The sequence below is a fragment of the Pantherophis guttatus genome, chromosome 6, assembly GCF_059756535.1.
Source record: "Pantherophis guttatus breed Tessera chromosome 6, ASM5975653v1, whole genome shotgun sequence".
NCBI lineage: Eukaryota > Metazoa > Chordata > Lepidosauria > Squamata > Colubridae > Pantherophis > Pantherophis guttatus.
The window spans coordinates 6,794,431-6,820,234 of record NC_142068.1 but is presented as its reverse complement, the minus strand read 5'-3'; the positions used below and the strand labels follow the sequence as shown (position 1 = coordinate 6,820,234).

Below are 25,804 nucleotides of genomic sequence, written 5' to 3'. Positions count from 1 at the left end.
ACAGCTTTGACCATAAGTAAAAATGTAAAACAGTTTGAAACAAGGACTAAAGGTCCTCCTCTCCAACATTTTCAGAAAAAGATTTGATTTTTTAAAGAGCAACTGTTATTGATTTGAAGTTATAGTGGATCACTTTATTTACAATTTGATACTATCAGTCTTGAGTGGGCCATTGGTCTGGTCACCACATTTAAGGTAAAGGTTCCCTCGCACATATGTGCTATTGTTTCTGACTCCAGGGGGCAGTGCTCATCTCCGTTTCAAAGCTGAAGAGCCAGTGCTGTCCGAAGACAACTCCGTGGTAACGTGGCCGGCATGATTAAATGCCAAAGGTGCACAGAACGCTGTTACCTTCCCACCAAAGGTGGTCCCTATTTTTCTACTTGCATTTTTACGTGCTTTCGAACTGCTAGGTTGGAAGAAGCTGGGACAAGTAATGGGAGCTCACCCCATTATGTGGCACTACGGATTCGAACCGCTGAACTGCTGACCTTTCGATCAACAAGCTCAGTGTCTTAGCCACTGAGCCATATACAGTCTCCTTAATACTGACCTCCATTCCTAAACCATTAAGGTAGATTTTCCACCTTTGAATTAATGATTCAAGGATGGTTCAATGCTTCAATTCATCTTTCACTCTCCATCATGGTATCATCAGTATATAACAGCATCCACGGTTGCTTTATGGTCACAGTGTCCACACTAATTATAAAGAGCAATGGTGAGTGGTTGGACCATTTATGGATGGGAAAGAAATAGGTCATGTGGTACATGATCAAGTGCTTTTTCTAGCTCAGTGACTGCCGTATCTATGGTGTTTTGTTTCTCAAGATGCTTCTCCATCAATAGGCAGATGGACTGCATTGTGTCATTTGTCCCATAACTCTTCGTGATGTTGCACTGGTTTGGTGAAAGCTTATTGATATCTCACAAGAATCCAGTACAGCTAGTCCTTGATGTACATCCACAACTGGGCACAAACTTTCTGTTGCTAAGCAAGGCAGTTGTTAAATGAATTCTGCCCCATTTTATGACTTTTCTTACTACAGTTGTTAAGTGAATCACTGCAGTGGTTAAATGAATCATGTGATCATTTATCGAATCTGGCTTCCCCCCTGACTTTGCTTGTCAGAGGCCATCTGGGAAGGATACGAATGGTGATCATATGACCCCAGGATAGTGCAACCATCATTAATACATGCCAGTTGCCAAGCACCTGAATTTTGATCACATGGCCATGGGGATGCTGCAACAATATGAAAAGTGGTCATAAGTCACATTTTTCAGTGCTGAGGACACTTTGAATAATCACCAAATGAACAGTTATAAATTGAGGACTAAAAAAAAAAATACATAAATGAGAAAACCAAGGTTTTACACCTGGGCAGGAAAAACCAAAGTAAGTACAGATTAGGTGAAATCTGGTTAAAAAACAGTAACCATGAGGGACCTTGGAGTCCTAGTGGATGATCATTTAAACATGAGTTAGTAGTGTGAGGCAAAAAAGCTAATAAAATCCTTGGCTGTATAAACAGAGGCATAGAATCAAAATCACATGAAGTATTAGTTCCATTTTAAAAATATTTAATAAGACCACACCTGGAATACTGCATCCGGTTTTGGTCACCACATTACAAAAAAGATGTTGAGATTTCAGAAAAAATCTTCTTAGAATTGTTGTAATTTTCATTGTCCATTTTAAACATCAGAGCAAGAAGGACCCCAACTCTACCTACAATGAAGAAAACCTGGCTCAGTGTATTTTTGATTTTTTTGCTGCTGGAACAGAGACAAGCTTCACTACTCTGATGTGGGCTCTGCTCCTCTTGACCAATCATCCTGACATCCAAGGTGAGACATATCTGGCAATGGGAACAAGTGCCATTCTCATAACATTATTATTATTTATTATGTTGTCAAACACGTAAGATAACAGATATAAGTATAAACATGATTATGAATTCAGAAAAAGGATACAAATCCTTTTTGGGGACAGTACGATAGGGATGGTAGGCACGTTGGTGCACTTATGCATGCCCCTTACAGACCTTTTAGGAATGGGGTGAGGTTAACAGTAGACAGTCTAAGGTTAAAGTTATGGGGGTTTGGGGAAGTAACCACAGAGTCAGGTAGTGCATTCCAGGCATTGACCATTTTGTTGCTGAAGTCATATTTTCTGCAATCGAGTTCATATATACATACACAGAAAGAATTTGAGAGCCTTCTTTGATTTCTCAATAAAATGTTGGGCAAGGAACTAAAAACTGGAATCAATACAAATCTGAAACATCTAACATGTTCAACATAGAAATCTACCGTGGTTTTCAGATTTGTTACTTGTTTCTGGACTAAATTGCATATACAAGACTAAATTTCAGAACAATAATAAATCAAGATGGCGGGAGCAAGCAGATGCATGACACAAGGCTCCCTGCCATGAAGAGAAGGGATGGGGAAATTGTGGGAGATTCTTCACCACTTGGAGCACCAAAGGAAGCCCTCAATCTTCCCCTTAACCTTATCTTCTTCCTGCCCTGCTACTGCCTTTCCTGCTATTTGACTGGAGTCCAGAGACTGAAGGGACCAAACTGGGATGGCCTGGCAAAGACAGGGGATTGATCTGGAGTCCAGAGGCAGCTGAGACTTGTATTTTCACCCTGCCAACCAGTGAAGATTTGGGGTGGACAGGGAGAGCCAACCTAGGACCATGTTTTGCTAGAAAGGGACTCAGAAACTGAATTAGTTAAAGACTGTATGATTAAGTGGGCACAAAATTTTGAAGAACCAGTGATGTTGGAAACATGGGAAAAAATTTGGGTTCAGAATGTTAAATTTACACAGTCGCAGAACCTGAGGGAAAATTTCTATAAAATGTTTTATAGATGGCATTTAGATCCCAAAAAGTTGTCATGTATGTACCCTAATGTTCAGCCAAAATGTTGGAGATGTGAATGTTTGGATGCTACGTATTATCATGTTTGGTGGACCTGTAGGAAAGTTAAGGCTTTTTGGATAAAAATTTGGTGGGTCATGCAGAATGTTTTGAAGAAAAAAATTCAATTTTCTCCACAACTGTTTTTATTGGGTATAGTTAAGGGTGAAACAAAATTGATATTGTATATGATAACAGCAGCAAGATTGTTGATAGGTAAATATTGGAAGAATGAAGCTTTGCCCACTATTGAGGAATGGACTTTGAAGATGGCCAGTTTTGCAGAGATGGCGAAGATTTCAGCATACTTAAAAGATTGTTCACAAGAGACTTATGAATGGGAATGGAAAAGGTGGATAGAATATGTTCAGAACAAATATCAAACTAGAAAGTATCAAATAGCTTTTATTTGAAAATAATGTATTAGAAATATTTTAATGTAATGAGGTAAAGAGAAAAATTATACAGGGGAGGGAGGGGTTCAAGTTTACATATAAGTGTTATATTAAGGGTTTTTGTTGTTGTTGTTGTGTTTTCTTTTTACCAGTTATGAGTATATTATAGGGAAGTCTGGGGGGAGGGGAGGGTTAGGGAGGGTTAGGGAGGTTGGGAAGTTTGGGGGGGGGAGGTGGGGGGGGGAAAAGGGGTGAAAATGTAATTGTAAAACTTTTGCAATAAAAAAAAAAGTATTAACCAGTGTCATCACTGTTGTCTGGGGGATGCCCAGTTGGGGATGCCTTTCATATCCCCTAAATGAGCCAACCAAAGTGGTAACTATTTATCTATTCATGTTTGCATGCTTTCAAATTGCTACATCAGCAGGAGCTGGAGCAAATGACAGGCGCTCACCCAAGCATAGAGCAGTACTCAGGTCTCGAATACAGGCTAGTGATTGTCAACCCAGCATTCTAAATGCATGTGCCACCGCACTCCTAAGGGACTGGTAGGAGGTAGAGAGGTGGCCCTGAGTGTGATCCAGGGCCAGTCTGAAGGGGTTGCATGGCTGGAAGCCATGCCAAAGAGTGTGTCCTGAGGGTGGAAGGCTGATAGAGGTGTAGTGAAGAGCTATCTTGGAGCTGGAGCTGAAGCTAGCCCAGAAGGATGACACACTGGCAGGGACTGGAAACAAGAACTTGCCCAAAGTCAACAGGGGCCTTTGAAGTGAAGTATGTGTCCCAGATCAGAGGTCAGAGATTGGAAGGAGAAGTGCAAAACCCAGAGACCAGAGATGGATTTGGAGCCCTCTGGTAAGGTGGGCCAGGGACAATGGTGACATAAAGGTCAATGAGCTGGCAACTGGGGTTGGAGGCCTAGTTGGGGTTGTGAACTTTGGTATTCCAATAGATAAGGAATTCAGAAGCCAGTAATAAATTGAAGGAGAAGATCACATACTCTGAAGAACATTGATAGAAATAGGCCTCTAAGGATTAAAATTTGGAAACAAATGAAGGAAATTAAGCTTCTATTTCCATTTTTTTTCTAGAGAAAGTCCAGAAGGAGATTAAAGATGTGTTTGACATCTCACAGTCAATTTCCTATCAGGATCGGAAGAAGCTGCCCTACACCAATGCTGTGATTCATGAAATGCAGCGTCTAAAATATGTCTTGATAACTGGGCCTCCCAGACAAACTACAAAAGATGTAAAGATGAAGGATTACCACATTCCAAAAGTGAGACATGCTAAGAACAGCCACTGCTCTCAGAAACTGTTTTTGGAAATGAACAAATATGGGTCCATAAAGGCAAACTAAAACCAAATGTTTCATCAATATTGTTTGAACTTTTCTGCCTTTTTCCTTTATGAAATTGCTCTGTTTAATCATCTCTTTGTTTGCAGGGGACCATTATTATCCCAGACCTGCGTTCTGTTCTCTTTGATCCTGAACAATGGGAGACACCTGAAGAATTCAACCCAAATCACTTTTTAGATAAGGATGGGAAGTTCATAGAGAGAGAAGAGTTTCTGCCCTTCGGAATGGGTACGTATATGAACCAAAGCAGTTTATCACTTATAGATTCCGACCGCCCCAACATTGAGTTGTTCTGAATTCATCATGGACTGAATAGAAAATCAAGGAATCTAAATTCCTTCTAGTTTGAAAACCATGAGAGTCTGAAATTCCTCTTGGGCTACCAAGTTTAAACTACAAAGAAATATTAATTACATTTAGATTTTATATTTAGATTGTAATCAGTAGAGCTCTGTAAAATAGCTACAAGATTAGGAATTCCAGTTTGGCATCGCTGCGGGACGGTCGTGGGTAATGGGGCTCTGTGAACCTAGGCCGAATCCTCATCGTTGGAGGGCCCTAAGGCACTAAACTCACCCTGAAGGGATGACAAAGAAAGGAGGGGGGGCCTTGCAGATCACGGAGAGCGGCGGCTCTTCTGCTTGATCCGAGGTGCCCTCCCATCCAACAATGAAGTGGAGAGGTGACCATTATGGCCACCGAGAAGCTGGGACAACTGAAGAAGGAAATGTGCTGGAGCAGTTTGTGAACAGTGGCCTGGAACTGGGTGAGGTGATTTTCAACTTCTATACTAGAGATCTAATCCCAAAGAAAAGAAATTCCAAAAGAAAGACTCTCTAAAGTGGTGAGAAAGTGGCAAATAAATACTTAGAGAAAAATTACCGAAAGTGAAACCTAAGGGGAGAATATGAAGTTTTAAAATACAGAAAGACTGGATTCAAATATTTTATTGGTAATATTTTGAAAAGGCATTTTGAAATGCTGGGAATATTTGGTTGATTATTGGAAGAAATTGCTTGAAGAAAATTGGAACAACAATCAACTGTTAGATTTTGTGTAACGTTGAAATTTTAGGAGAAGGTGCCATCCACTGGTGAAAGAATATATATATTATATTTTTACAAGGCTGGGAATAACATTGGAATAATCTGAGGATTGATAAGGCAGAAAAGAAGGTGGAGACAACATCTGGAAGACTGCCTTTTTGCATATTATTTTATATTTATTTGCTTCACGACTGATGGGGAACAAATTGTGAGACTTTTTGAAGATTTCTAAGTAGAGTGGATACAAATACCAGGAATTATCACTGAAATTGAAGAGTTGACTGTGTGACTTAAGAAGACATGGTGAAATCTGATGGATCACCTAGGATTATAAAAATTGTCTGATAATTGCTTAAGAGGTGAAAGAAGAAGAAGAAAAAACTTTTTGGATAATTTATTTATTTATTTGTTTGTTTGTTTGTTTGTTTGTTTGTTTGTTTGTTTGTTTGTTTGTTTATTATTCAAGTTTCAATACCGCTCTTCTCCTTTCAGACTCAGGGCGGTGAACAGCCAAAATAAAACATTTATACATAAAGTACGATTAAAAATAGATTTAAAATAATTAAATTTGGCCCATAGTTTAAAATTTGTCAATTTAAAATCCATATCAAAATTTAAAATCAACCATAAAATCATAAAATCAAGAGAGACCAGCTAACTGAAAGAGATGAGTTTTTAGGGCCCGACGAAAAGTCCGGAGGTCGGAGATCACTCGTATCTCTGGGGGTAGATTGTTCCAAAGGGTTGGTGGCACCACAGAGAAGGCTCTCCTCTTGGGGATCGCCAGCCGGCATTGTCTAGCCGACGGCACCCTGAGGAGGCCCTCTCTGTGGGAGCAAACTGGCCGGTGGGAGACTATTGGTGGCAGAAGGCGGTCCCGTAAGTACCCTGGCCCTAAACCATGGAGCGCTTTAAAGGTGATCACCAACACATTGAAGCGCACCCGGAAGTCCACCGGAAGCCAATGCAGCTCGCGCAGGAGAGGACTCCCATAATCCCCCGCGCAGCCGCATTCTGCACCAGCTGGAGCCTCCGGGTGTACCCCAAGAGGAGCCCCATGTAGAGAGCATTACAATAGTCCAGACAAGAGATGACGAGTGCTTGAGTGACTGTGCGTAGGGAGTCCCGATCCAGAAAGGGGCGCAACTGGCCTATCAGGCGAACCTGATAAAAAGCCCCTCTGGCCACGGCCGTCATATGCCCTTCTAAAGACAGCCGTGCATCCAGGAGGACACCCAAGTTGCGGGCCCTTTCCATGGGGGCCAGTGATTCGCCCCCAATAACCAGCGATGGCGTCAGCTGGCTATACTGGGACGCCGGCAGCCACAGCCACTCGGTCTTGGAAGGGTTGAGTCGAAGCCTATTTCTCCCCATCCAGACCCGCACGGCCAGTCAGTTTTACTTACTTAGAAGTAAGCTGACCTGTTGAGGACTATAAATAACTATAAATATTGGGCATCCTGAGAAATAATTTTGGGACTGAGTAAACTGTTTCAATATTGGCTTTTTGGTGTTACATATAACTGAGATTTTGGGACTGGTAGATTACTGAATAACTTTTTGATCCATCAAAATGGATGGATCAAAAGGTTGACTCAGCCTTCCATCCTTTCTAAGGTAGGTGAAATGAGGACCCAGTTTGTGGGGGCAATAAGCTGACTTTGTATAAATATACAAAAGGATGAAGGCTATTGCTGAGCACATTGTAAGCCGCCCTGAGTCTCCGGAGAAGGGCGGCATATAAATCAAATTTAAAAAAAAATAAATAAGGCAAAATGCTTCAACAGGGAAAAATAAATGTATTTCAAAAAGAAATATTGATACATATTATGGAAATACATATCTTTATAAAACAATCATTAAAAGCAGTATCTTGCATACATCATCAGGGTCATAGTAAGACAAGTATTTAATACAGTATGCCATCCATCTTATAATAAAAAGAATTTAGGTGGCTTAGTTCAGCTAAAGCTTGAACCATGGTGGGGCAATGGTTAAAATGCAGTATTGCAGAAAAACTCTGCCCACAGCCAGCTGTTTGATCTTGACTGGCTCAAATTTGACTCAACCTTCCATCCTTTCAAGGTCAGTAAAATGAGGAGCCAGATTTTTGAGGGCAATGTGCTGACATTGTAAATCACTCTCAGAGTGCAGTAAACCCCTATGGAGTAGTATATAAAACTAAGAACAATAGGTTTATTAAAGGTTTAGCTAGTGCTAAAGGTTATAAGTGAAAAGTTATAAGGTAGACTAAGATTTTATCAATATTACCAATAGCATTCTTCCTTACTATAAACCTTCCTATGCAAGGATCACCTTTATAGTCAGGCATTCCTGAGCAGGAAGCAGATGGTCTGCTCAGATTGGCATTCTGTCTATTTAGGAATAGCAAGCACCTAGCACTTACCATATTTTTCGGAATATGAGTTGCACCAGAGTATAAGATGCACCTAGATTTCGAAGAGGATGATGAGAAAAAATTAGTTTTTTTGGCTTCCACACATCCAGTTTTTGTCCTCCTCAGCCCTCAGGAGCACTCTGCAGGCCTCCCAAACCCTCTGCACATCCCATTTTTGTGAAATATGGGCCCATTTTCATGAGAAAACAGGCCCGTTTTTGGTCTCCCGATTCATGTGTCCCATTTTTGCCCTCCCCAGCCTGCAGGAACACTCTGCAGATGGGTTTGCTGACTACGTACCTGGCTCCCTGCCACGTGACGGCGACTCTGCCCGAGCTGCTCGACGTTATTGCCGGGGTGGCAGTTGATACCCCCAGACTTATTGTCATGGGGGGATTTCAACCTGCCATCTGCAGGTGAGGCGTCAAAAGTGGCTCAGGAGTTCATGGCTTCCATGGCGGCCATGGACCTGACCCAATTAGTTCAAGGCCCCAGTCACACAGGGGGACACACTCTGGACTTGATTTTCATTTCTGGTCAGTGGTTGAATGATCTTGGTAGAGGGGATTTAGACATTAAACCCTTGTCATGGACAGATCATTCTCTTCTTTGCTTGGACTTTCCTGCCGTTTCCCCCCACCGCAGGGAGACGGAACCGATTAAATGGTTCCGTCCCAGGCGCCTGATGGATCCCAAAAGGTTCCTGACGGAGCTTGGGCCATTTCTTGAGACCCTGGCACACGACTCAACTGAAGACCTGGTGGCTGCCTGGGAGAGAGCGGCCGCTGGGGCTTTGGACCACGTCGTGCCTTTGTGGCCTCTGACCTGATGCCGACCTCAATTGGCTCCTTGGTTCTCCAAGGAGCTGAGAGAGATGAAGTGTTGGAAAAGACGCCTAGAGAGCATTTGGAGGACTAGTCAATCCGATTCCGACCGGACACTGGTGAGGTCTTATATCAAGACCTACCTAGTGGCGATAAAAGCGGCAAAATCTAACTATTTTTCTGCTCTTATCGCATCTGCAGAGAACTGCCCAGCCGCTTTGTTTAGGGTGACCCACTCCCTTCTTCGGGGGGGAGTGCGGGAAGATCCCTTGCAGGGTCGAGCTGAGGATTTTGTGCAATTCCTGCATGATAAAGTCGCTCGGATTCGGGAAGGCTTGGACTCTGACTGGAACATTATCTGGGAGGAGTTTGATCCTGTGGCTCCCGAGGATGTCAACAGGGTTCTGGGTAGGATTAGTGCCGCCACATGTTTATTGGACCCGTGTCCCTCCTGGTTGGTACTGGCCTCCCGGGAGGTTACACGAGGCTGGCTCCAGGGGATTTTAAGTGCTTCTCTGAGTGAGGGTGCCTTTCCTGCTGCCTTGAAAGAGGCGGTGGTGAGGCCCCTTTTCAAGAAGCCTTCCCTGGACCCGGCTGAATTAGCCAACTACCGTCCGGTCTCCAATCTTCATTTTGTGGCGAAGGTTGTTGAGAGTGTGGTGGCACGACAACTGCCCAGGCACCTGGATGAAGCTATCTATCTGGACCTGTAATAGTCGGGCTTCAGGCAGGGGTACAGCACAGAAATGGCATTGGTCGCGTTGGTGGATGATCTCTGGAGGGCTCGGGACAGGGGTTGCTCCTCTGGCCTGGTCCTATTAGATATCTCAGCGGCTTTTGATACCATCGACCATGATATCATGCTGCAGCGGTTGAGGGGGTTAGGAATAGGGGGCACCGTTTTGCGGTGGTTCTCCTCCTTCCTCTCCGACCGCTTGCAGTTCGTGTTGACAGGGAGGCAGAGGTCGACTTCGAGGCGCCTTGTATGGGGAGTGCCGCAGGGGTCGGTCCTCTCGCCCCTCCTGTTCAACATTTATGTGAAGCCGCTGGGTGAGATCATCCGTGGTTTTGGGATGAAGTGCCATCTGTACGCTGATGATACTCAGCTGTACATCTCCACCCCAGACCACCCCAACGATGCCCTTGATGTGATGTCTCGCTGCCTGGAGGCCGTGCGGGTCTGGATGGGGACAAATAGGCTCAGACTCAACCCCTCCAAGACCGAGTGGCTGTGGTTCCCGGCGCCGTGATATAGTCAGCTGGTGCCATCGCTGACTATTGGGGGTGAGTCTTTACCCCCCACAGAGAGGGCCCGCAATCTGGCCGTCCTCCTGGACGCACGACTGTCTTTAGAAGAACATACGACGGCCGTGGCCAGGGGGGCTTTTTATCAGGTTCGCCTGATCCGCCAGTTGTGGCCCTTTCTGGACCGCAACGCCTTGCGCACAGTCACTCACGCCCTTGTCACCTCCCGACTGGACTACTGCAATGCTCTCTACATGGGGCTCCCCTTGAAAAGCACCCGGAGGCTCCAACTGGCCCAGAATGCGGCCGCGCAGGTGGTTATGGGCGCAACTTGTTGTGCCCACGTGACACTCCTCCTGTGCGAGCTGCACTGGCTCCCAGTGGTCTTCCGGGTGCGATTCAAGGTGTTGGTTACCACCTTTAAAGTGCTCCATGGTATTGAACCTGGGTACCTTCGAGACAGTCTTCTGCCACCAGTAGCCTCCCACCGGCCAGTCCGCTCCCACAGAGAGGGTCTCCTCAGGGTGGCATCGGCCAAATTATGTCGGCTGGCGACACCCAGGGGGAGGGCCTTCTCTGTGGGAGCCCCTGCCCTTTGGAATGAACTCCCCCCCAAAATTCGTAAAATCTCTGATCTCCATGTATTTCGCTGTGCCCTCAAAACCATGTTGTTCTGCCAGGCTGGGCTATCAATATAAAGATTTTAATTGGTTTTAAATGGGATTTTAAATTCGGGGTTTTATAAATTGGGCCTATTATTTAATTATTTTGAAATATTGTCTGTCTTTGTGTTTTTAATTAGGCTGTACACCACCCTGAGTCCTTCGGGAGAAGGGCGGTATAGAAATAAAATTAATAAATAATAATAAATTAATAAAATGTGTCCCATTTTCATCAAAAACAAGCTTGTTTTTGGCGAAAACAGGACGTTCGAATATAGCCCTGCTTTTGGCCTCCCCCCCCCCCCGTGTTTTGGGAGGCTAAAAACAGAGCCATATTCAGTCTATAAGATGCAGAGACATTTCCATCCACTGGGGAAAAGGTGTATCTTACAGTCTGAAAAATACAGTATATACTTCTTCATAGTGCTTTTATAGCCTTCTATGAGTGGTTTACAGAGTCAGCATATTGCCCCCAACAATCTATGTCTTCAATTTAGCGACCTCAGAAGGATGGAAAGCTGAGACAGCCATGAGCAGGTCAGAATCGAACTGCTGGCAGTGAGCTGAGTTAGCCTACAATATTGAATTCTAACCACTGTGTCATCATGGCTCATGAACTGATTTATCAAAGCAGTTTGATCAATGGATCAGCACACCAACAGATTCAAAGCACTATCCCAAAAAGCTATTCCTATGACTAAATAATAACATGCTAAATAATAAGCAATACTAGAAGATACCAAGGTTCAACAGGGAAATGTGTTTCATCCGTTACATATCTTCTCTCACGTGTCCTTGCTGATGGGGTATATTTTGGAGAAGTGATCATTATTCCCTTTATACTTTGTCTCACCTACAGGTCAGCGTGTATGTGTGGGAGAGCAACTGGCAAGAATTGAGATCTTTATCTTTCTGACCACCCTGTTGAAGGCCTTCAGCTTCCAGTTGCCTGAAGGAGTGAAAGAACTCAATGAAGAACCTATTGTAAAAGTGTCAATGCATCCACAGCCTTATAAACTGTGTGCTATTCCCACAAAGGCTTAACCTAAACACCACAAAAAAGCATAAAACTAAATACAGAAGAGCTGTTCAGTACGATAAATGTTTCATACATATACCAATTCACTTAATATTGTGTTTTGCTTCTATTTACTCAATACTGAAACTTCTTCAACCTATTGTTGGGTTCATGCAACATACCTAATAAGTCAACCAAAGATTGGGAGGATGTGTGTGAAAAAAACTAAGGTTATCATGCTTTAACTTTGTTTCCTTTTGGGTGCCAATAAAACATATTTTCTTTTATTTTTGGTATCTTTTTCATTTTTACTAAATTTCTCCTATGGACCATGTTCCCCAACCAGATTTCATAGATAGACCAAAATGATGCCATGCTTGAAGGGATGAAATGATGCTGAGAGAATTAGCAAAAGAAGAAAATATGCTCCCATCACATCCCAGTGCAGAACATCCACAACACAAGAGCAGCCAATGCATTTTTCATCCCAGCTGAACCTCAACTGGATCTAATTATGAGCTTCATTTAAAGCAGGGGTGTCACACTTGCGTTTTCATGGCAGCATCACGTGACGTGTCATGACATTTTATCCCCTTATATTTATTTTATTTATATTTATTAAATTTTTATACCGCCTCCTCTCCCGAAGGACTCGGGGTGGTAAACAGCCAGATTAAAAAGCATACAATATAAACATTAAAATACATTTAAAACAAAATTAAATCTGAAATGGCTCCCCAATTTAAAACATCTTACCTATAACCCTATAATTAAAACAAATTTAGAATTTCCACATTAAAAGGGGGAAGATTTAGGCCAGGCCATAAAATAGAAGAGTCTTAAGCGCGCGGCGGAAGGTGCGCAGATCCGGGATCCTCCGTATCTCCGGGGGGAGCTCGTTCCAGATCGTAGGTGCCCCCAAAGAGAAGGCTCTCCCCCTAGGGGCTGACAGCCGACATTGTTTGGCCGACAGCACCTGGAGGAGCCTCTCTCTATGGGAGCATACTGGCTGGTGGGAGGCTATTGGTGGTAGCAGGCGGTCCCGTAAATAACCAGGTCCTAAGCCATGGAGCGCTTTAAAGGTGATAACCAGAACCTTGAAGCGCACCCGGAAGACCACCGGGAGCCAGTGCAGCTCGCGCAGGAGAGGTGTTACATGGGAACTCCACGTCGCTCCCATAACTACCTGCGCGGCCGCACTCTGCGCCAGTTGGAGCCTCCGATTGCACTTCAAGGGGAGCCCCATGTAGAGAGCGTTGCAATAGTCCAAATGAGAGGTAAGGAGGGCATGAGTGACTGTGCATAGGGAGTCCTGATCTAGAAAGGGACGCAACTGGCGGATCAGGCGAACCTGATGAAAAATCCTCCCGGTCACGGCCATCAAATGCTCTTCTAAAGACAGCCGTGAATCCAGGAGGATGCCCAAGTTGCGAGCCCTATCCGTGGGGGCCAATGATTCACCCCCAATAGTCAGCAATGGCACCAGCTGACTATATCGGGACGTCAGAAACCACAGCCACTCAGTCTTGGATGGGTTGAGCCTGAGCCTGTTCCTCCCCATCCAGATTTGTACGGCCTCCAGGCACTGGGACATCACTTCAAGGGCATCGTTGGGGTGGTCCGGGGTGGAGATGTACAGCTGGGTGTCGTCAGCGTACTGATGGTACTTCACCCCGAAACCACAGATGATCTCGCCCAGCGGCTTTACATAAATGTTAAACAAAAGGGGCGAGAGGACCGATCCCTGCGGCACCCCACATATAAGGGGCCTTGGGGTCGACTTCTGCCCCCCCATCAACACAGACTGCAACCGGTCAGAGAGAATGGAGGAGAACCACCTTAGCACGGTGCCTCCCACCCCCAGCTCTTCTAACCGGTGCAGCATGATACCATGGTCAATGGTATCAAAAGTCGCTGAGAGATCTAACAGGACCAGGACAGAGGAACAACCCCTGTCCCGAGCCCTCCAGAGATCATCAACCAACGTGACCAATGCCGTTTCTGTGCTGTACCCAGGCCTGAAACCCGACTGGAACGGATCCAGATACGACGCTTCATCCAGGTACTGGGGAAGCTGTCCTGCAACCACACTCTCAACAACCTTCGCTACAAAATGAAGGTTGGAGACTGGACGATAATTAGCCAATATTGCCAGGTCCAGGGAAGGCTTCTTGAGGAGGGGCCTCACCACCGCCTTCTTAAGGGCGGCGGGGAAGACACCCTCACCCAGTGAAGCATTTATAATCCCCTGGAGCTAGCCTCGCGTCACCTCCCGGGAAGCCAGCACTAACCTGGAGGGACATGGGTCCAACAAACGTGGTCGCATTCAATCTACCCAGAATCCTGTCCAAGTCATCTGGGGTCACAGGATCAAACTCATCCCAGATAACAGTCTCAAGACCTGCCTCCCTCACCCTCGCTGGATCTACCCAGTCAGAGTCCAGACCTTCCCGAATCTGAGTGATTTTGTCATACAGATACTGAACAAAATCCTTGGCTCTTCCCTCCAAGGGGTCCTCCCGTGCTTCCTTGTGGAGCAGGGAGCGGGTCACCCTAAACAGGGCGGCCGGGCGATTATCCGATGACGCAATAAGAGCAGCAAAATGAGTACATTTTGCTGCTTTTATCGCCACTAGGAAATTCCTAATATGAGATCTTACCAGTGTCTGGTCCGATTCAGAAAGACTAGCCCTCCAACTACTCTCTAGGCGTCTTTTCCGGCGCTTCATCTCCCTCAGCTCCTCGGTGAACCAAGGAGCCAGGCGAGATCAGCGCCGGGTCAGAGGCCGCAAAGGCATGACTCGATCCAGAGCTCCAGCGGCCGCCCTATCCCAGGCGGCCACTAGGTCTCCAGTCGAGGCGTGAGCCAGAACCTCAGGAATTGGCCCAAGCTCTGTCTGGAACCTGTCAGATTCCATCAGGCACCTGGGGCGGTACCATCTTATCGGTTCCGCCTCCCTGCAGCGGGGTGCCGCGGTTCGAAGGTCAAGGCGAAGGAGAGAGTGATCTGACCATGACAAGGGCTCGATGACTATCTCAAGATCACTCAACCACTGTCCAGAGACAAAAACCAAGTCCAGTGTGTTTCCCCCTGTGTGCGTAGGGTCATGAATTAGCTGGGTCAGGTCCATGGCTGTCATGGAAGCCATGAACTCCCGAGCCACCTCAGACACCTCACCCACGGACGGCAGGTTGAAATCCCCAATGACCATAAGTCTGGGGGTATCAACCGCCACCGCGGTGATAATGTTGAGTAGCTCGGGCAGGGCTGCTGCCACATGACAGGGAGCCAGGTACGTGATCAGCAAGCCCATCTGAACCCCTTGGCCCCACTTCACAAAGAGGGACTCACAACCGGCCGTCTGAGGAACAGTGGTCTCCCTTGGCCTAAGGCCTTCTCTAATAATAACCGCTACTCCCCGCCCATCCCCTGTGATCTCGGCTGATGGAATGCGTGGAAGCCTGGTGGGCACATCCCCTTCACCAAACCGGAGGGTGTGTGTGGCCAGTACGTGATGCATCCGGCCTGCAGGTTGCGAGTTTGACAGCCGTGATCTAAAGCCCTCTGTAGTTGCAGCCTAATCACTTTCTCTACAACCTTCCCCAAATATTTTTTGTCAGTCTTGCTCCAGTTGTCTTTTCTGGCAATTCCTCTATCAGAATTCTTTGATGATTCAAGATCTTCCTCTGAATCAATGTAAATAAAATGGTCCCTTCAGAGTAATCTGCCTAGTCCCTTTGTTATCCCTGCATTCTGGAGACTGAGTAGATTCCCAACAGAAGGGCCTGCCAGGCTTCTGGGACCTTTCCCCAGGTGCCTCCTAGAAATTGCAGTTGCATCTGAATGATATGATCTAAATAAAGAGGTGTGTGGTAGCAGCAAAGCTTTCTGGTATACTGAAAGTGATCATGAATGTCCTTGATTTTCAGATCATATGTTAGCTAAGAAAAAAAACCCACCAGATGAAGTATTTGTTGATTTTTTCTTGGTGGCCCTGAATTTCTGAGTCACTCTTCTCTTCACCCTTTGTAGAGTGTCAACATCTTTTTTTATAATGTGGTGACCAAAAGTGGATGCAGTATTCTAGGTGTGGGCTTACTAAGGCTTTATAAAGCGGTACTACCATCTCACGTGATTTTGATTCAATCACTCTGTTAATGCAATTTAGGATTGCATTGGCTTTTTTTGGCTGTTGCCACATACTGCTAACTCATATTTGATTGATTGTCCACTAGGACTCCAAGATCCTTCTCACAGTTACTGCTATTAAGCCTGGTTTCACCTAAACTATACTTGTAACTTTGGTTTTTCTTGCTTAAGTGTAAGACTTTACTTTTCTCTATGTTGAATTTCATTTTGTTAGATAGGTCCCAGTGTTCATGTCTGTCAAGATCAATCTAGATCTTGAGCCTATCATCTAAGGTGTTGGCTATTCCTGCCAGTTTAGTATCATCTGTAAATTTGATGAGTTCCCCTTCTAGTCCCTCATTTATTTTATTTTATTGTATTTTATTTTTTATTTTATTTTATTTTGAATTTGTATACCGCCCTTCTCCCTGAGGACTCAGGGCGGTGAACAGCCAAGTAAAAACATCAAGTAAAAATATTAAAATACAGTTAATATATATATATATATAAATTTGGCCCCATTAATTAAAAACAATAAACAAAACACTTAAAAACACCTAAAAAATTAGGCCAGCCCGGCTTGCTGGAAAAGGAAGGTTTTAAGGGCATGGCGGAAGGCACTGAGGTCTTAGATTCTCCTTATCTCTGGAGGCAATTGATTCCAGAGGGTAGGTGCCCCCACAGAGAAGGCCCTCCCCCTGGGGGTCACCAGCCTGCACTGTTTGGCTGATGGCACCCCGAGGAGGCCCTCTCTGTGGGAGCGCACGGGTCGATGGGAGGTCGTCGGTGGCAGCAGGCGGTCTCGAAGATAGCTAGGCCCTATGCCATGGAGCACTTTAAAGGTGATAACCAACACCTTGAAGCGCACCCGGAAGACTACTGGGAGCCAGTGCACCTCGCGCAGGAGCGGTGTTACATGGGAGCGCCATGCTGCTCCCGTCACTACCCGCGCTGCTGCGTTCTGGACCAGTTGGAGCCTCCGGGTGCTCCTCAAGGGGAGCCCCATGTAGAGAGCGTTGCAGTAGTCAAGGCGAGAGGTGACGAGGGCATGAGTGACTGTGCACAGGGAATCCCGATCAAGAAAGGGCCGCAACTGTCGGATCAGGCGAACCTGACAAAAGGTCCCCCTGGTTACAGCTGTCAGATGTTCCTCCAAGGACAGTTGCCTATCCAGGAGGACTCCCAGATTGCGAGCCCTCTCTGTGGGGGCCAACGACTTGCCCCCAATAGTCAGTGATGGAGTCAACTGACTATATTGGGATGCCGGGAGCCACAGCCACTCAGTCTTGGAAGGGTACTGGGCCTAAGACGGAACCTTGTGCTACCCACTGCTTACTTCCCTCTATGTAGATGTCGTACCATTAAGGACTACTCATTGAGTATGATTGATAAGCCAGTTACACATCCATCTGGTGGTGATGCTATCTATCCCACTTTTTTTTTTTAGCTTACCAAGTAGTAGGTTGTGGTCTACAAGTTTCTTACAATATAACGTTGCAAGAGAAGACTCAAAATATTCCAAATACATATTATATATATATATTATATATATATTAACCTTTGACTGGAAATCAGAAATTTCTGCTTTACAAGTTTCTTGTAACATTGCAATAGAAGACTCATACTATTTCAGATACAACTTTTAGATACCTTCAGTAAGAACTCCTAAACCTCCGACAGAATGGAGAAAGTACGGTAGCAACACTGTCCACCATCCATAATCACCCAAACAGGCCAATCATTTTTGTTCTCTGCTAAATGCAAGGTGGAAAACTGGCCTAGGAAAAGAATTGTTCTGAGCATGTAACCGACTACACGTACACAGAAACGTTCTCAGTGAGAGGAAAAGTGACTGGAAAGAGAGAGCTTTCGGAGGGAACAATTATAATAGTTCTCCACTTACATCCATTTATTTAATGACCATTCAAAGTTACAATGGACTGAAAAAAAATGACTTCGTTTAACAACCTTATTTAAAAAAAATCATAAAATTGGACATGACTCATTTAACAACTACCTTGCTTAACAATTGTGGTCCTAATTGTGGTTGTACGTTGAGGACTATCACTAATGAACCATGATAGAAGAAACATCAATTCTTGCATTAGGCATTTCATTATGGAGTTCCAGAATGATCAGAAGACCACTAAAGTTAGACAACGTAACAAAGAACAGATCTACTCTATGGAGGTGGATAAAAGACCGAGATGTGAATACTTTGGTTTTAAGGACAATTAATACCCCAGTTTAAACTCAGTGGCTTAAAAGGTGCCAGAGAAGGTCTGTGCTCTGGCAGTTTGAGTCCTACCATCACATGAAGGAGTGAACTCTCATCACTTGACTCGGCTCCTGCCAACCTAGCAGTTTGAACGCATAGGTACCACTTCGGTGCGAAGATAAAAGCAGTCCATATTTTGCCACATGCATTGCACTGTGGCATGATGTCATGCTGGCCACATGATCACAGAAATATCTTTGGATAAGGTTGGCTCAATAGCCTAGAAACGGCCTAGAAATGGAGATGAGCACGACTAGCAGAGTAAAACCTGAAGGGACTCCTTTTAATATAAGGATTCTGGACATATAAGATAGAGGTTGGCCAGCAATGCTCCTGTGGTCACCATACCACATATGTCACCCAGTGTCCTTGTGATTCCCAAAACCAATAAATATTTTTAAAGAAAAAATAACATAGCCAGAATCGTATTCCTACCTGAAATCCATAAAGATGTTTGGAAGATCAGACCTAACTGGTTTTTTTTTAAACATAAATTTTATAAGGAATCACTTATCACTGTCTGCCAATGCCCTCGGGAATTATTTTCTCCAATGGCCACACCTGGAAACAGCAGCGACACATTGGTCTCACTTCTCTGTGGAAGCTGGGCCTGGGGAAGAAAAGCATTGACCATCAGATAGAAGACAAAGCTCAGACATTGGTGGAGATCTTTAGACAAACAAAAGGTATGTAATTTGGGGTAATGACTCAAGTCCCCATCTGCTGAATTTTTTTCCATTCTGTGTATTTGGAACAAAAGAAGATGTACAGTATTTTTTTTATTTTTTAAAAGTTTTGAACCAATTCTCTTTCCTCATCCCCTTAGAATTCCTGCTCTTTAATAATTAATTATGAAATATCTTCATCTGCAGGGCAGCCATTTGAGCCTTCCTTTCCAGCAATAAATGCAGTTTCTAATGTCATATGTACTTTGAGTTTTGGACATCAGTTTGCTCCCGAAGATGAAAACTACCAGAAGTTAATTCAAGCCCTTGAAATTATTGTGAAATTCTCTGGTGGCTTTTTTCACGTGGTGAGTCATATTTTATATTACAACTCCCCCAAACCTATGTTTCCATCAGTAATTTCATGTAATCATGAATGGAATCCATGGAGGAAGCTTTGGAAACCATATATGTCAGCTTCAGGATAGACAGTACTATTATTCCTAATAGGTGTGTCTGTCCTTGAATCAGTCTTAACTCAAGATGAGAGCCTGGACAAGTCTTTGCAGTTTTCCTGTCAAGATTTCAAAAGTGGCTGTCCATTGCCTACTTCCTAGGGCTGGAAGAAAGGGACTGTTCCAGCATCACCCAGTTGACTTAGTGCTTGAGTTATCACTAGTACTTAGAATATCTCAGTTTCTAGGCTTGTGCATGAACCACTGTACCAAAATGATTCTGCCCATAAAGAAATCCATTATATCAGTAATACCACTAGATGACTGTCCATCCCATGTTTAAACAGTTCTAGAAAAGATGATCCACCACTTCCTGGGTCAGTCTATCATTGAACAGTTCTTTCAAACGTCCTAATACTAAACCAACATCTGCTTTTTTATGATTTAAACCCATTGCTTCCATCCAGAACTTCTGCTGCAGCCACCAAAAAGACAATCCTATCTTAGGCTGCATTAACGGAGGGATATCAAGATCACATGAAGGGTTAGTACAGATTTATAAGGCCTTATAAGGCATCCAGTTTTGGTCACCATGATATAAAAAAGTCCTGAGACTCTGCAAAGAGTGCAGAGAAGAGCAATAAAGATGATTTAAGTGGCTGGAGGTTAAAACATGAAGAATGGTTGTAGGAATTGAGTATGTCTAGTCTAGTGAAAAGAAGGACTAGGGATAACATGATAGCAGTGTTCCAATATGTAAGGGGTTGCCACAAAGAAGAGAGAGTCAAGCCTTGTTTTGCAAAGGACCTGAAAGCAGGACAAAAAGCAATGGATGGAAACTTATCAAGGAGAGAAGCAATCTAGAACTCAGGAGAAATTTCCTGAGCAGGAGAATAATTAAACAGGCTTGCCTCCAAATGGGTGCTCCATCACTGGAGTTTTTAAAAAGAGATTGGACAGCTGTTTCTCTGAAATGGTATAAAGTCTCCTGATTGAACAGGGGGTTGGATTAGAAGACCTACAAGGTCCCTTCCAACTCTGTTATTCTGTTATGAAAAGCAAGCAGACCAAAAATCCAACCCATGTAGTTAATTCATTATTTAGCCTGGCATGTGAATCCAGTTGGTCTAAATCAGTTAGATATGGGTAATCATATTTACAAATGCTCTTGGAGAGAATAGGAGAATAACAGAATCTTATAATATCTTTATAATAATCTATCTGCCTCCAACATAATTCTTAAGAATTTGGGAACAGCTTTTATGGAGGATTTTTGAGGTCTGACACCATGTATGGTTTGCCATGTTTTAATGAATTTGCAATGTTTTTTTTTTGGTTATTAAATGCTGTCTATTACTGTGAGCTGCTGAGCGTCTTCTTTAGTTGTAGTGGGAAATAAATAACTTTTCCTTTTCCATTTCTATTAGATGTTTGTTGTGTTCCCAAGATTAATGAGCTACCTCCCACGCCCTCACAAGGAGGCCTTGGCTTCTATAAAGGTGATCACTTCTGTTGCAAAGCAGGAACTAGAGAAACACAAGGAATCCTACTCTCTGCATGAGCCACAAGATTTCGTTGAAAGGTCAGACAAGGAATAATGGATGGAAACTGATCAAGGAGAGCTTCAACCTAGAAATGAGGAGAAATTTTCTGACAGTGAAAACAATCAACCAATGGAACAGAAGTTGCCTTCAATAGTTGTGGGAGCTTCATCACCGGAGGCTTTAAAGGGGATATTGGACTGCCATTTGTCGGGGATGGTGTAGGTTTTCCTGCTTGGGCAGGGGCTTGGACTAGATGACCTATTATGTCCCTTCCAACTCTGATCTATCTATCTATCTATCTATCTATCTATCTATCTATCTATCTATCTATCTATCATTAATTACTATCTTATTCAGATGGAGAAGGTATGAGTTTATTGTGATTCAATACATCAAAAAGGAATTATTATATTCCTTGCTATAAGCAAACAGGAAGGGCTACTGAAATTGTCTTCACTGGATTTTTTTTTTCAATCAGCTCCTATTCTGAATTGCTTCTAAATAACAACTATATTTGTACCTCTGCAACCTTAAACTCTATTTAGACAAGGAAGATTCTTTGTGGGGGAAGTTAGATTTATTATCATTTCTCATCATCTCATGTTTCCCTATCACTTCTTTCCCCTTTTTCTAAAGAAATTCCATTAAGAAGGAAAAGAATTAACAGGGACTTTTGATTAATTCATACTTAAACAAATGATTTTTTTTATATTCAGCTACTATTCTGAGTTGCTTCTGAATAAAAACTATATTTGTACCTCTGCAATCTTAAACTCTCATTAGACAAGGAAGATTCTTTGTGGGGGAAGTTAGATTTATTATCATTTCACCATCGGCTCATGTTTCCCTATCACTTCTTTCCCCTTTTTCTAAAGAAATTCCATTAAGAAGGAAAAGAATTAACAGGGACTTTTGAATAATTCATACTTAAAGAAATAATTTCCCTGAAAAGTTGGGGAAAGGACAGATACTGTTAGGATATTGAATTTAGTAGCTGAAAATTGCTTAGTTAGAGGGTGCTGACTCATGCATGAGGCAATCTACGCTATGATTGGTTGCCTTAAGTATAAAGGGGGGGGGCATTTCCCATTTTTCCCGCCTTTTTTCTTCTCTGTGTTCTATATATTGCAAAATTTACCTCATGATATTCCTGACTCTCTTGTGTTTTTCTCCTTCTGGGATGTTGAATGTTAAATATATATTATGTACACATATAAAAGACTACACTTTTGTGTTAGTTCCTGTGATTTCATCTAGACAACTGCTGCACAATTTTCCCCAACAGATACTTTTACTGCTTTGACCATCAGTAAAAAAGTAAAATGTTTGAAACGAGGATAAAAGATCCCCCTTTCCAATGTTTTCAGAAAAAAAAGTTGATTTTTTTGTTTTTTAGAAACAACTTTTATCGATTTGAAATGACTTTGAGCTGGGTCACTTTATTTACAAATTGGCATTGTCAGTCTTGAGTGTACCATTGTTCTGGTCACTACATTCAAGATATACAATCTTCTTAATTCAGGCCCTCATTCCTAAACCATTAAGGCAGGTTTTCCACCCTTGTATTAACGATTCAAGGTTGCTTCATGTTCAGCAGCATATAATAGCATCCATGGGTGTTGTAATTGAAGGTTTCTGGTTTCAGTGTACGTACTGAGTATAAAGAGCAATGGTGAGAATTGGACCATTTATGGTTGAGAAAGAAATAGATCATGTGATAATTCTTCAAATACTTTTTCTAGCTCAGTGACTGCCATATCTGTGGTGGTTTGCTTCTCAAGATGCTTCTCTATCACTAGACAAATGGTCTGTATTGTGTCAGTTGTCCCACAATTCTTCGTGAAATTGCACTGGTTTGGTGCACGGTTAATATTGTCTCACAAGAATCCAGCACAGGTAGTCCTCGACTTGCAACCATAACTGGACCCAAAATTTCTGTTGCTAAGCAAAGCAGTTGTTAAGTGAATTTTGCTCCATTTAATGACCTTTCTTGCCATAGCTGTTAAGCGAATCACTGGAGTTGTTAAGTGAATCATGTGCTAATCTGGCTTTCCCCATTGACTTTGCTTGTCAGAGGCCAGCTGGGAAGGTTACAAATGGTGATTGCATTATCCCAGGACAATGCAATTAAAGCATGCTAGTTGCCAAGTGACCATGGGGATGCTGGTACGATCACCAAACAAATGATTGTAACTCGAGGACAATAAATTATTGTGATATGGCATAATGGCCACAAAATCTGATAGTTAGAGCAGTCATAGGTGTCAATTTGGGCATGACTTTAAATGTATGAATGCATGCAGCAATTCTAGTAATGCTGCTTCTGAATTTTTGTGACTCACTCTAGTAAGTATAGATTAGTCACTGTTTCACATGCAAACATTTCCTGAGGTAATCTATCAATTAAAACAAAACACATTAAAGTTCTTCAGAACCTCAGGCTATCTTTCATCTTGTCTATTTTAAGATAAGTGTCTCAGTGTGAATCTACCACTTTAATTATTACTCTTCTGCATTGGTATTCCTATATAGCCACTAGGAATGTATTTATTCTCTAGACTTGAGATACAGAAGTAAAAATGACAGAAAAGCTGGATAGAATTCATTGTAATTTTCCATTTTAAACATCTACCTACAATGAAAAGAACCTGGCTCAGTGTATTTTAGACTTTTTTTCTGGTGCAACAGACACAACCTTGTCTTCTCTGATGTGGGCACTTCTCCTCCTGACAAATCATCCCAACATCCAAGGTGAGACAGACATGGCTAGTGGAACAAGAGTTACTCTCAGGTCCTAAAAGCACAGAAATTATTTGAAATCTATTCTTCATAATAATTTTCCTATGTAGGTTCTTGATTCTATAAGCAGATGTATGAACTTAGCAGGATTAAAGGAAAGCAAATAATGTATATACAGAGAGCCTGCCATGGGCTAAATAAATAAACCAAGAGCCTTCTTTGAATCCTCAGTAAAATATTCAGTGAGGAACTAAAAATTGGAAATTGGTACAAATCTGAAACATTTAATACTTTCAATGAAGAAATCTACCATGGTTTTCAGATTTGTTTCTTGCTTTTGGCCTAAATTACATATAGAAGACCAAATTTCAGCATGGTAATGAACAGGGGTGGGTTCTATTTACCTTTACTACCAGTTCGCAATGGGCTCGCGCATGTGCAACCGCTTCACTCTCGTGCGTGCCTTGCTTCTGCACATGCCTCCCGCTGGTTTTACTACCAGTTCTTGCAAACCAGTCCGAACCGGGTGCAACCCACCACTGGTAATGAATATAGAAAAAAATCAAAATGGCGGACATGAGCAGCTATACAGTGCAATGCTGCCTGCCATGAAGAGAAGAGATGGGAGAACTGTAGGGGGTTTCTTGCTACTCACAACACCAAACAAACCCCTCAATCTTTTCCTTAAACCTACCTTTTTCCTGCTCTACAGCAGCAGCATACTTTATTGCGGTCATAGACCAAAAAACCAAAACATCCAAGGCATGTAGCTGGCACATGACCAGACTGAAGTGCAAAACGACAACAAGATCAGTGGTAGAAAACCACTCCATCAAGCTCATAGTTCATGTGTTCTAAATTTTTTTTAGCTCCAATCTATATGGACTATGGTTGATTAAAATTATAGGTAGAAAATACTATATTGCAATTTGCATAAAATCCACACATCGGCACTTTATACAACCACCAGCTAGCTCAACTGCTGACGATCAGTGAGGCTGACCTCAGTCAATGGGTCCAGCCCGTCCCTTCCCTTGACACTTACATACCAATACTGCAGCAAAAAATTTTGCTACCTTAATCTTAGAATCAGTATCTTGGAGTAAGAAGCGAAGGCTAAGATTTTCAGATGTTCCAGGAAATCTTTGGCAAATGGGAGAAATAAGTTCTGACCTTACCTCCCGATAATGGGGGCATAGAAATACGATGTGAGCCAACCATTCCGGAGATTGGCTGTCACATGAACAGTGGGTGGATTTCACACTCCCTGAGCACTTGCTTTCTAGGACATTCGAGGGGATCACATTAAAACGTGCCTTTAGAAAGGCTAACTTGTATTTGACAAAGGATAGCGCAGAGAGATATTTACGGGGGTGCGTTCGGGGAGTAATACCGAGAGAAAACGGAGAACATACTCCCGCAATAACTGGCAGATTCTGTTGTCTTTCAATATCATCCAATCACTGGAATATCAGTAATTTGGCTGCATCTGGGCCAAGCATAAGGGCTTCAATAGGGGGAATACCTATCTTCATAAGTTTGGTGTAAATATTGCTGGCCCAAGGACTGTGGAAGTCATCCCGCCATAAGCACTGGCCTAAATAGTAATCTGGAAGCCTGACCCACAGGGTCAGCCAGTAGCCAATAGCACGCTTCCACAGAACAGTAGCGAGTGATGGCATGCCCAGTTCCAGGCGGATTGCAGCATTGCTCACACAGGGGGGGACTCCTATTACGTGACGTAAGAACTGGCTTTGAACGGACTCGAGGAGGGAAATATTTGTTGGGACCCAAAGGGGGGGTCCTGCTCTACTATTACCTGGCCTGCTACTTGACTGGAGACTTAGAAGTTGAAGGCACTGAGCTGGGATGGCATAGGATGGCGAAGACAGGATTGGTCCAGAGTTGGGATCCAGCTGAGGCTTGTATTTTTTTTACCTTGCCAACCAGTGAAGACCCCGGGCCCAGTGGTGGGATTCTGCCGGTTCTAGGGGGTTCGGCCGAACCTTTTGTTAAATTGCTGGCTCACCCCACCCCTTGCCCCGCCCCTCCGCACCACTATTTATTGCCAATAAATAGTGGTGGGCGAGGGGCGGGCGAGCCAGCAATTTAACAAA

General features: G+C 43.5%; 1 protein-coding gene across 1 annotated transcript in view; it reads left to right on the top strand.

Annotated features, from left to right (window-relative positions):
• Window positions 1–12,164, top strand: part of LOC148112999 (cytochrome P450 2J5-like) — a 46,746-nt gene extending 34,582 nt beyond the window's left edge. The window contains exons 6-9 of the mRNA XM_087872419.1: window positions 1,710–1,851; window positions 4,416–4,603; window positions 4,771–4,912; window positions 11,719–12,164. Of these exons, the coding sequence (XP_087728545.1) occupies window positions 1,710–1,851; window positions 4,416–4,603; window positions 4,771–4,912; window positions 11,719–11,903 (657 nt within the window). The 3' untranslated portion in view covers window positions 11,904–12,164. The remainder of the gene's footprint in view (window positions 1–1,709; window positions 1,852–4,415; window positions 4,604–4,770; window positions 4,913–11,718) is intronic.
• The last annotated feature ends 13,640 nt before the right edge of the window (window positions 12,165–25,804 follow it).